Source organism: Haliotis rufescens, unplaced genomic scaffold, assembly GCF_023055435.1.
Source record: "Haliotis rufescens isolate VD_foot unplaced genomic scaffold, xgHalRufe1.0.p SCAF_12, whole genome shotgun sequence".
Taxonomy (NCBI): Eukaryota; Metazoa; Mollusca; class Gastropoda; order Lepetellida; family Haliotidae; genus Haliotis; species Haliotis rufescens.
In genome coordinates, this window is record NW_025963802.1 from 32,186,243 (window position 1) to 32,200,005 (window position 13,763).

Genomic DNA, 13,763 nt, shown 5'->3' on the forward strand with positions numbered 1-13,763 from the left:
ACACCCTTTCTGAACCTTTGTGGACTTTACGTTCTTCATGAGGCAACATACAAGTAGAGTATTTCAAATTGTAGATGATACTTTGAGCATATATTTAATAATAATATCATTACATGTGTTTTGTCAAAAAATGGAAAATATAGTAATTCCAAGAATGTTTGAAAAGATGTATACCGGTTGAACTTGCCCTATCTCGTGCCGCTGCATGTCTTTAAAATCTTAAAACAATCAACGTCTTATGTCAAATTTTATCAAACTAGCACTCAATAATGAAAACAAATTCAAGCATTAGATGTAAGCGATATGTAATAAGATTAACTCTCAAGCTGTGAGGAAAACTGTAGCGCACAAGGCTAATTCGTAAACGCAATTCACAGATGGATTACTGCGGAGGCATAAATAGACGCTCCATCAATCTTGATGTGTTCATGACGGTAGCCATCCAGTGCTAAAACCCGCTGAGATTTCAAATACCATTGACGGAGCTTGTCATAAGGAACTGCATTAATGTAAATAATCCTGCACCGCGGGGTTAATATGTAAATAAAAAGTCAATCTCTGTAAATAAATACGAATTTATTCAGATAGGGTTTTTAGAATTTCCGATCTATATTCGTTTTTTACACAAGTAGCAGAGTCAACAGTCTAAAGTGTGAAATAACCTGATTAAAAGGTGTTAGTTAAGTATGCATCTCTGTTTCTCGAAGAAGGAAATAATTTAAACTAATTTTCGCCGGGCAATAATACAATTGTCAGGTTGATAAAGTTAATAAAAGTTTTCAATTATATGACGTAGGTGATGGGGTTGAGTGTAAATTATATTTGATATATATAATAAAAGCGACAAAACCCGATTGTGAGATTCCGGCTATATGATGAGGATGTGTTAATGATTAATTATCACTAAACTGAGTGAGTGAGTGAGTGAGTGAGTGAGTGAGTGAGTGAGTGAGTGATGAGTGAGTGAGTGAGTGAGTGAGTGAGTGAGTGAGTGATGAGTGAGTGAGTGAGTGAGTGAGTGAGTGAGTGAGTGAGTGAGTGAGTGAGTTTGGTTTAACGCCGCTTATAACAGTATTCAAGTTATATCGCGACGTTTCAGCTTAACGTGGGAGGAAAGCCCGAAGTGATGCAGGTCTCAGACGTTTACCACTTCGGTGAAACCCACGAGCACGGGTATGGTGCTGACAAACCTAGGAACATAATCGGGGCGAACCGGGATTCAAAACCCCAATCATAGGTTTCTGGCGTGCCCAAGGGACGCAACTCTGCACAGCGAATAGCGGACCCCTTAGACGACTGGGCCACCCGTGCCCCCTATCACTAAACAGGTGAATCCATGACAAATTGAATTAATCACACGTTTTAATAAGAAGTATCAACATCAAAACGATTAGTGGTACACGCATGTGTATTTCTTTCTGACTAACTAAACATTAGTGAGTGAGTGAATTCTGTTGAACGCTGCTTTGAACAGTATTGCAGTTATATCACGGCGTGTAATCTATATGGGGGAGAAAACATCGAAGTGACGCAGGTCTCAGACGTTTACCATGTTGGTGAAATCCATGAAAACGGGTATGGTGCTCACAAACCTGGAAACATAATCGGGGAGAGCTGGGATTCGAACCCACAACCATAGGCTCTGGCGGACCCAAGGAACGCAACTCTGCACAGCGAATTAAGGCGCCTTCGAGGACTGGGCCCGAGCTGAACATTGACTTATAGCTTCTCTTCGAAAAGTTTCAACTGCAGTGAAATCACCATTGACACAAAATGCGAGTTACAGGAAGGATCTAAAATGGACAATGAAAGGAAATGAGTATAATAACATTTTTTTTAAAGTCATTTGATAAATCTATTTCAATTTTTTCCATCATTTACATCCTGCTAGCCTTTAACACCTTGACGTTGATTTTGACCTCAGAAATTTGTTAGAGTACTAGTTGGATGGGACGTCATTTGTATTCAATGGGGACATCGAATATGTGTCAAGTTGTCCGTAGTTTGATACAAGCGATTTCAATGCCTTTCGTGATTCTGTCGGGGCTAAACATTAATATTATCTTTAACAATCTTTTAAGATTATGGGTGTTTGAGTTTAAGAGGTTTCACTGTAGCCAGTAGGGAACCTTGTAGCTGATGGCCTTGAAAGTGAATCTTCGGTTTCGGATTAAAATATCACAGAAACGGCAGGGCTTATCCGAACGATACAGTTACCTGTATACACGAAGCAGACAGAAGAGGGCAAGAGGGGTGTCATGGTGGTCCAGTCGTCTTAGGCGCAGCACTACGTTGTAAAAAGTTGCGTCCCTCAGTTCTGCCAGAATCCTATGCCAGACTTTGCCAGAACAGAACCCTATATCCCGTACCTACATATACCAGAGTAGGTCGCCTCTACCCAGTATTTGTCACAACAGAACCCTGTATCCCGTACCTACATATACCAGGGTAGGTCGCCTTTACCCAGTATTTGTCACGACAGAACCCTGTACCCCGTACCTACATATACCAGAGTAGGTCGCCTTTACCCAGCCTTTGCCAGAACAGAACCCTGTATCCCGTATCTACATATACCAGAGTAGGACGCCTTTACCCAGCCTTGCCAGAACAGAACCCTGTATCCCGTACCTACATATACCAGAGGAGGTCGCCTTTACCCAGCCTTTGCCAGAACAGAACCCTGTATCCCGTACCTACATATACCAGAGGAGGTCGCCTTTACCCAGTATTTGTCACAACAGAACCCTGTATCCTGTACAAACATATACAAGACTAGGTCGCCTTTACCAAGTATTTGTCACGACAGAACCCTGTATCCCGTACCTACATATAGCAGAGTAGGTCGCCTCTACCCAGTATTTGTCACAACAGTACCTTGTATCCCGTACCTACATATACCAGAGTAGGTCGCCTTTACCCAGTATTTGTCACGACAGAACCCTGTATCCCGTACCTACATATACCAGGGTAGGTCGCCTCTACCCAGTATTTGTCACACCTGGGCCTGTATCCTGTACCTACATATACCAGAGTAGGCCACCTCTACCCAGTATTTGTCACAACAGAACCCTGTATCCTGTACCTACATATACCAGGGTAGGTCGCCTCTACCCAGTATTTGTCACAACAGAACCCTGTATCCTGTACCTACATATACCAGAGTAGGTCGCCTTTACCCAGTATTTGTCACGACAGAACCCTGTATCCCGTACCTACATATACCAGAGTAGGTCGCCTTTGCCCAGTATTTGTCACGACAGAACCTTGTATCCCGTACCTGCATATACCAGAGTAGGTCGCCTTTACCGAGTATTTGTCACGACAGAACCTTGTATCCCGTACCTGCATATACCAGAGGAGGTCGCCTCTACCCAGTATTTGTCACGACAGAACCATGTATCCCGTACCTGCATATACCAGAGTAGGCCACCTCTACCCAGTATTTGTCACAACAGAACCCTGTATCCTGCACCTACATATACCAGAGGAGGTCGCCTCTACCCAGTATTTGTCACGACAGAACCCTGTATCCTGCACCTACATATACCAGGGTAGGTCGCCTTTACCCAGTATTGGTCACAACAGAACCTTGTACGCCTTACCTAATTGTGATTGTGTCATTTCGCTCTGGTCAGTCAATCAATACAGTCAATCAGCTTCCTTATCCTACTTCGTGAATCAAACATAAAATCGTCACGTCAAAAAAACTACCACTACCACATATACTACTTCCACTACAACTACTACCACATGTACTACTTCGACTACAACTACTACCACATGTACTACTTCCACTACAGCTACTTCCACATATACTACTTCCACTACAGCTACTACCACATGTACTACTTCCACTACAGCTACTACCACATATACTACTTCCACTACAGCTACTACCACATGTACTACTTCCAGTTCAGCTACTACCACATATACTACTTCCACTACAACTACTACCACATGTACTACTTCCACTACAACGACTACCACATATACTACTTCCACTACAACTACTACCACATGTACTACTTCCACTACAACTACTACCACATATACTACTTCCACTACAACTACTACCACATATACTACTTCGACTACAACTACTACCACATGTACTACTTCCACTACAGCTACTACCACATATACTACTTCCACTACAACTACTACCACATATACTACTTCCACTACAACTACTACCACATATACTACTTCCACTACAGCTACTACCACATATACTACTTCCACTACAACTACTACCACATGTACTACTTCGACTACAACTACTACCACATGTACTACTTCCACTACAACTACTGCCACATATACTACTTCCACTACAACTACTACCACATGTACTACTTCCACTACAGCTACTACCACATATACTACTTCCACTACAACTACTACCACATGTACTACTTCGACTACAACTACTACCACATGTACTACTTCGACTACAACTACTACCACATGTACTACTTCCACTACAGCTACTTCCACATATACTACTTCCACTACAGCTACTACCACATGTACTACTTCCACTACAGCTACTACCACATATACTACTTCCACTACAGCTACTACCACATGTACTACTTCCAGTTCAGCTACTACCACATATACTACTTCCACTACAACTACTACCACATGTACTACTTCCACTACAACGACTACCACATATACTACTTCCACTACAACTACTACCACATGTACTACTTCCACTACAACTACTACCACATATACTACTTCCACTACAACTACTACCACATATACTACTTCGACTACAACTACTACCACATGTACTACTTCCACTACAGCTACTACCACATATACTACTTCCACTACAACTACTACCACATATACTACTTCCACTACAACTACTACCACATATACTACTTCCACTACAGCTACTACCACATATACTACTTCCACTACAACTACTACCACATGTACTACTTCGACTACAACTACTACCACATGTACTACTTCCACTACAACTACTGCCACATATACTACTTCCACTACAACTACTACCACATGTACTACTTCCACTACAGCTACTACCACATATACTACTTCCACTACAACTACTACCACATGTACTACTTCGACTACAACTACTACCACATGTACTACTTCCACTACAGCTACTACCACATATACTACTTCCACTACAGCTACTACCACATGTACTACTTCCACTACAGCTACTACCACATATACTACTTCGACTACAACTACTACCACATATACTACTTCGACTACAACTACTACCACATGTACTACTTCCACTACAACTACTACCACATGTACTACTTCCACTACAGCTACTACCACATGTACTACTTCCACTACAACTACTACCACATGTACTACTTCCACTTCAACTACTACCACATATACTACTTCCACTACAACTACTACCACATATACTACTTCAACTACAACTACTACCACATATACTACTTCCACTTCAACTACTACCACATATACTACTTCCACTACAGCTACTACCACATATACTACTTCCACTACAACTACTACCACATATACTACTTCCACTACAACTACTGCCATATTTACTACTTCCACTACAACTACTACCACATATCCTACTTCCACTACAACTACTACTACTATCACATATACTACTTCCACTACAACTACTGCAACATATACTACTTCCACTACAAATACTACCACATATACTACTTCCACTACACCTATTATCACATATACTACTTCCACTACAACTACTACCACATATACTACTACTACCACCACATATACTGCTTCCACTACAACTACTACCACATATACTACTTCCACTACAACTACCACTACCACATATACAACTTCCACTACAACTACTACCACATATACAAATTCCACTGCCACTACCACTACCACAGCTACTGCTTCCATTATAACTACTACCACATATACTACTTTCATTACAAATGCTTCCACTACCAGACTGTTTCGTTGGTACATGTATTTTGTTTTTTTAGTTCCTTTATAAACCTTCATATTTTGACCTTTTTGCTCTTATACTTTAAGCTTATCCATGAAACCAATGATACAATTACAATGTGCTTGCCACAGTGAATAAATAAAAAAATTAATAAATAAAAAATAGATAAATAATAATAACAACAACAACAACAACAACAACAACAACAACAACAACAACAACAACAAATACGATACATTAGCTTTTTAAGTCGCAAAGACATCATACGAGGACGGTCATGAATCAGTTCTTGTGCTGTGGTTGTATTAGGGTCTTTTCCCGAATACAAGACAGCAGTGGGCCGCTGAAAAACTTACAAACCGTAAACTGTGTTCATAACTTGAACTGTTTGACTGGCATCTGTAGAAGTTGGTAAGTAACAGTAAGCATAGATATTTTATGGATGACAACTTTTTAATTCTATTATGATGCGACGCTGGCACTATTGCTTGAGAGCAGTATAAGGATATGTACCGGGATACCACATCATAATAGAATATATGAAATTGTCTTCCATAAAATATCTCTACTGCATTCATACCTTGCTTTGTGTCACTGTGTCGGTGTGGCGATATGACTAGATAGACTCACGATGTGTTTTGCTTGTTTGTTGTTTAACGGCGGTTTGTAAATAATCCAGTCTGAACCAGACAATCCAGTGATCATCATGAGCATCGATCTACGCAAGTGAGATTCGATGACATGCATCAACACCTGACCACCCGATCCCGTTTGTCGCCTCTTTACATACAGTATTTGTTGGAGTGAAAAAGAGAGTGTCCACCCACAAAACGATACTTAATAAAGTTTTTGAAAGGCATTTAGAAGTGATACACATAAGGAAGAGAATTTATGGATGTCAACTTCTTTATTATGAGGAACACTCCTTAATAAGGATGTTGACATCCATAAATTGTGTTCCATATGATACTTAATTATCTTGGACTTGGCAAAATATTATGTGTGAAAAATTAAATGAGGAACACAACGTTTAGGAGTACATGCTTACTCCCTCTGATGAAGGAGGAAGCATGTACTCCGAAACGTTGTGTTCCGTATAATTAAGAAGTTGACATCCATAAATTCTCTTCCTTAATTCTGTATGTCTCTATAACTTTTAAATGTCATATCATTTATATTCCTTTGTCCCAAAATGAACATCGAACAAGATCACGTAGAACTGGTGGTTGACATGGCCGAGTCTTTATCGTGTATAAATACATTCGCACGAAGGTGCTACATTGTGACAAGGTGTTAATACAGCAATATCTTTTACACCGCCTGCCACCATAGGCTTTTAGTCACGATAATTACAACACCTTAACCCACAAATGTTTAGAAAGGAGTCATGATCGGGACGGTCCGCCTTCCGGGATCCCAGTCAGATCTAGAGGGCGGCAGACTGGCTTTGCATCTCTCCCTCGGTCTGCCATCATTACTTGTTTAAACATTAATAATGCCTTATCACGAGGCCTGCCCCTTCCCCTCGCGTCGTATCATATCGCCCCGCTTACTAAATGCATTAATAAGGATTGTAATCATTGTAATAACCCTTACCATTTGCCATCGCATCCACGCCGACATGTTGTTTACATAACATATTACAAGAGACAATTAAGATCAACAGAACCCATTGTAGGTTAACTTGTACCCCCCACCCCTCGTTTCTGAATACCCCCCCCCCCCCCCATCCCCCACCTGTGCCCCTCCCAGTCGCTGTGTAATCATGATGTTCAATTAAACTGTTAGCATTTGATTAAATCGAGCTACCCTTTATAGGGGTCTGGATGGGTAAGTTTGTCTGATGGTGCAGTACATTTATCACTCCTGACGTGAGGTGAGTTTTCCAGGCCCAGAGTGAAATTACACCCTGAAACCCAGTTCCTGCGAAGACAGATATCTAACCGTGAGTGATTTGTTTGTTTCTCAAAACACATCAAGGTTTATTTGTTTCTGACTTTAAGTGTCTTAACCTTTGTCCACCACAACAAGGTGAAGATTGGAAAACGCTTAGTTTTAAAAGCTGGGATAGCTTTCGCCACTCGGGGTGTACTTAGTGTTTAGTATCCGATACCACAGGCAGGAATGTGAGTGTTCTTTGTATATATACTTCTCACACATGCCGAAATTAATTCTTGGTTCGTTCACCTTTATTTTGAAAGAAGACAATTTGATGGTAGCTCAGACAAACGTGTACCCCCTAAGGTTTACTTTAAGCTGATTAATGGCACTGTTCGCGCCGCTGGTGGTTTTTCGTGAAGTAAAGAAGAGACAGTGATTGAGACAGACGCTTTTTTCTACCCATTAATTTGATCTTCATACCATATTTTAAACTCAAACAAACCGTAGTTATTTTGTAAGTAACATTCCACTCATTCGCAGTATGACAACACCGTATACAAATATTCATTTCTAAAGTATGTTCTTATCATTCATCTTAATTAATAAATAAATAAAAACAAATAATAGGGATATTATAAAAATGTTTGCACTGAAATACCTATATTCAAACCAACCAAATATATCAAAATTTCATTGTTGAAAATTATATTCAAAATAGAACGATATATGTTCATAAAACATACGCCTTATTAATTTATTGCCACATAATTACAATCACTTTAAATTATAGCTCTTACATATACATAGTCATGACTTAATCGTGAACATTATACTATTAGTGTAATTTGTTTTTAAATGTAAACGATGTTGTCTTTTTAGAGTTCATATATACGAACAAGTCTTTGAAAGGCATTTAAAAGTGATACACATAAGGAAGAGAATTTGTGGATGTTCAACTTCTTTATTATGAGGGACAAAACGTTTCGGGGTATGTACTCACTCTTTCATCAGGTGAATAAATGCTATGAAGCAGAGAACTTATATATGTACCTGTTGAACAACAAAGACCGGTACATATGTATTTTCTCTGCCTCAAAGCATTGTTGCACCTGATGAAGGAGTAAGCATATACTCCGAAACGTTGTGTTCCTTATAATAAGAAGTTGACATCCATAAATTCTCTTACTTATATACAAACAGTTTATTTTTTCATGGTATAATGAACCCAGTCATAAAGACATCTGGGGGTCGGATATTCTCTCAAATATAGCTGGACTCCTAAACTTTCTCGTTTAATGTTATTTAGGTATAAAACCCCGAAGCAATGTTTATTTGTATGTGAAATAAATTGCCAGGCAAAAGAAATTATACACTTGAAAATTCGCTCTTCACTCTGCTCGTTAATGTGTGCTGAGATGTGTGATTGTACCACCAAACGTGGGTTTTTGAGAATAAATGAACTTGAACTTGAACTTGAGAAATTTCGACCCCCATGTTCCTTGAAGCGTCATGTGCACGTCACCTGTTGTGAGATACTCATTGATAAATGCATATGATATCGACTGTGGTTACTGTATCAAATATATCACCATGGAATAGCCATTTCATTTTTGTGCTACCATCAAACATGGACGTATACTCTCTTTTGCACTGCAATTCCGTATTTGAACATTATTATTTCAGTCTGTATAAGGTCGCAATGGGAAATGCGTTTTGTATTATGTTTGAGGAAGTATAATGAAATAAATTATTGTTTAACCATTTCATTCTCTCATGGTTCTCATAATCACATAATGAATGATAATTGATGTAGCCCAAACGAAACAGCACACAAGGATATTAAAAGATAACCAAAAACAATCAAACAAAAAGATATGAAAATTGTCGCCTTTCATCTAGTTCCGAATATAACGGATCTGTCATGGCTACCTCCAGAACAACGCTTCCCGTGTTCTATTTTCGACAGCAACAGGATGTGTTTTGAAGTACATGTAGCATCCAATTTTTGACATATTTCATCGCATTGCAATAGCTATCTCCAAAATCGTTTTTATACCATATTAGTTTATCCCAAACAAAATTAAACAAACCACACTTTATTCACATCAGATATTCCAAGGCATTCATTTCCCGAAATACTCTTTGTGAAAGACATAATAAAGCTTCCCGAATTACTGTTATAAAAAGGACGTTGAACAGAAATATAATCCATACTTGCAGTTTTTTGTCAATAAGATATTGGAAAGAAGGATGATTCATTTAATATTGATAAAACTCAAATGTGTACATCTATTCAGTTATAATATACAAGTGGTGCTCCACGACGAACTGTCCTACATCAAAATTTCATTATGATTGTACTATTGGCCCCTTGGCCATATACGAACCAAATCTGTCTGTATGTCTGTCTATTCCCTACGGCCTAAATGCTGGGTTTTGATATTAATTGTAGCAGACAAGTACCTTTATGACAGAATAATTAACTGACTTACCGTAACTATAACCGATAACTGTTTTTAACGGATGAAACACTCTTTAAATTTAACTTTGAAAGGGGTTCCCCTCAAACCAACACTCAATATCACCTATATAAGGATTTAATCTTCAGATCTACACTGTAGCACATTATTAAACCGCTTATGACAATTGTCATGACAGAAAATGAATGATTAGAAATAATATCAGCTATCATATTTGAGAAATGAATCTTGGAATTTTGTGTGTTGCATCATAATGCAATCTAGATGAGAGTTCCTGTACCTCTGACTTCATGGAATTGGACATTATGACTGTTTCTGAATGCAAAGGAATTGATGTTAATGAAACATAGCTCGTGTTTACACAAGGAAGCTTGATTAAGTGTATCAACATTTGGTACTTGATAGTAAAGTGTTTGTACTGTGTATAAGCTGAACACTTGCTTGTTAATGCAAGCATGAGTAATATACTATACTCCTTCTTTGAAATGACCGTTTTATTCATATAACAATTTGGATTTCATTTTTCTGTAAACATTCGCTTACCACATATAAGGATTGAGGTTGATACAAAAAAAACTGAACAAAAAGTTAGGGATCTTGAATATTTTAGGGTATATTTTTATACTTTATACTTATGTTTGTAAATTTTCTAGATTGATTCAGCGGTCCTGTACACGTAGAAACATTGAGTGAATATTTACAATACGTACCACCCTGGCATAACGCACATAAAGGTTTGAATTAGTGAAAACGCGCGCAAGACGTTGACATAATGTTCACAGGTGAGGCAGTACGCATACACAGTGTCACACAGAGTGGACCATTCCAATGAGGATTCGAAAGTAGTATATTTCAGGAAGCAGTTTACTTCAAAACAATGGTCTTTGTTTAAGATTACATCACAATGAAACCCTATTTTTCCATAGAGCTCATCCAGAGTATCAAATCATTGTCACAGTATCTTATATTTGTATGCGTTTGTATGCAATTGATCACGTGTCCGTTTCGCTAAAACAAGAGACGTTTTGAACTTATGATGATTGATGGAATATAGGTCGAATATGGTAAAAAATATAATTTAAAACACTACGCGTTTCTTTTTGGTTTGGTTTGGTTTGGATTGTTGTTTGACGCCGCACTCAGCAATATTCCAGCTATATGACGGCGGTCTGTAAATAATCGAGTCTGGACCAGACAATACAGTGATTAATATCATGAGCATCGATCCACGCAGTTGGGATCGATGACATGCATCAACCAAGTCAGCGAGCCTGACCACCCGATCCCGTTAGTCGCCTTTTACGGCAAGCATGGGTTGCTGAAGACTTATTCTACTCCGGAATCTTCACGGGTCCTACGCGTTTCTTATATAAATAAAGCTTGAACTGGTTCTGGTTGCTTTTTTCGCACAAAACGAGATGCGAAGAACTCTGGGGTTAAAAAGATATAGTTCTAAACCATTGAATAGGTTAGGCATATTTCATAAAATAGTATGACTGATAAATCGGTATGAACATTCATTAAATGCTCAATAAAAGTAATGTAACAAAAACCTAAAATATAATTCCATACATTCGTTGCTTTTTTTTTGCTGTGTGTATTGTTCTGCCAGGGCCCCGTTCTACAAAGCGATCTAAGCGCTAAGGCGATCTTTGTTCCCATACTTTAACATAGACTTAAGACAAACACCCTGGTCGTTAGATACTCGTCAACACCAACATAGCGAAGCGCTTCTATGCTCACGAATATGAGGGCCGATAAAACAATCTACTTAAACTAGGGCGCAAAGTACAAAATCCTTGTCCACCTGCACCCTTGAGTGAAATAAACATGACCTGTCAGACAAACAAATTACCCGTTTTTGATTGATTGACATATCTCGATGCAATACGTAACAGTATATTTCCACGTGCAATACACAACAGTCTATCATCCGGCGGTATCTATTTCATGCGGTTGAGATCAAAGGCTTCTGCCGATTTGGGGAAGGTGTTTCGTTCGGCCGGAGTCTAAACAAGGTTATTTCAAGACAAGCATTATTATCGTGAGTATAAATTTGTCAATCTGTGGTTGATTAGATAACTTTGGTTTGTGAAGTAGGTTCAATTATCCAAGTTTGATTGGTAATTTAGTAGCGATAACGTATCGGTCTTATGTTTGATGTTGCAGATAGGGACAGGATTGTTGACGTGGTATACCACGTAGCAAGTCTTTATATATTTTAGTGTTGTATAGTACATATCACAAACTCATGAGAATATTATTAACAGTGAAATCCCACGTCATGGGGTCATGGTGCACAATTAAGATCTATTTATTGTCTTTGGTAGTAATTTATACAGGAATAAAAAAAAATCGAAATAAAAAGGTCTGTATCCGCCCATGGACTTTGGAACCGTAAAGATCCGGGGTAGAATAGGTCTTCAGCAACCCATGCTTGTCGTAAGAGGCGACTAACAGAATCGGGTGGTCAGTCTCGCTGACTTGGTTGATGCATGTCATTGTATCCCAATCGCGTGGATCGATGCTCATGATGTCAGTCACTGGATTGTTTGGTCCAGACTCGGTTATTTACAGACCGCCGTCATATAGCTGGAATATTGCTGAGTGCGGCGTTAAACAACAAACCAAACCAAACAACATATATTTTCTATGGTAGTGCACTTGCTACTAATACAACTCCAGCTGCTACTACCGTCCAAACTCTTACTACTTCAACTGCTACCACTACTACTGCCACTGCTACTGCTACTAGTAACAACACCGTTAATTACTAATATTTTGTCTGTCCACGAGGCGACAGTAAAGTACACAGTAACACAAAACTAAGACGACAAAGGTTAATGCAGTGAAAGCACGGTTAGTTGTGTTGAGAATCTGAAACCGTGTTAGTTTTGACCCCGCCAATTCGGAAACCCTTCATTCCGGACAATTACTGCTGGATATGTATATAACTTGACACTATTTTAAGCCATAATTCTTTAATCCTGGAATAGCTAATCACTGATTTTATCTAATTTGAAATATACAATATTTTAACATTTGTTGAACGAAACCTAAGCTAATCGCATCTTCCTGTCAAATCAACATTTCACATCACAGTGTCCAATCACGGGGGGCACGGGTGACCCAGATTCGCTGTGCAGAGTTGCGTCCCTTGGGCGCGCCAGAGACCTATGATTGAGGGTTCGAATCCCGGTTCGACCCGATTATGTTTCTCAGCACCATACCCGTGCTCGTGGGTTTCACCGAAGTGGTATACGTCTAAGACCTGCATCACTTCGGGCTTTCCTCTCACATTAAGCTGACACGCTGCGATGTAACTGGAATACTGTTAAAGCGGCGTTAAACCCAACTCACTCAATCCAATTACGATCGCGTATAGAAATCACTAACACAGCAATTTTAGTTCAAACAACCAGGGA

The 13,763-nt window shown here is 39.1% G+C and overlaps 1 protein-coding gene across 1 annotated transcript; it reads left to right on the forward strand.

Annotated features, from left to right (window-relative positions):
- Positions 1–3,750: 3,750 nt before the first annotated feature.
- LOC125378283 (histidine-rich glycoprotein-like) lies at positions 3,751–13,093 on the forward strand. Its single transcript, XM_048393741.1, has 4 exons — positions 3,751–4,022; positions 4,491–4,712; positions 5,151–5,282; positions 13,024–13,093. The coding sequence occupies exons 1-4, from the start codon at positions 3,751–3,753 to the stop codon at positions 13,091–13,093; spliced, it is 696 nt and encodes a 231-aa protein (XP_048249698.1).
- The last annotated feature ends 670 nt before the right edge of the window (positions 13,094–13,763 follow it).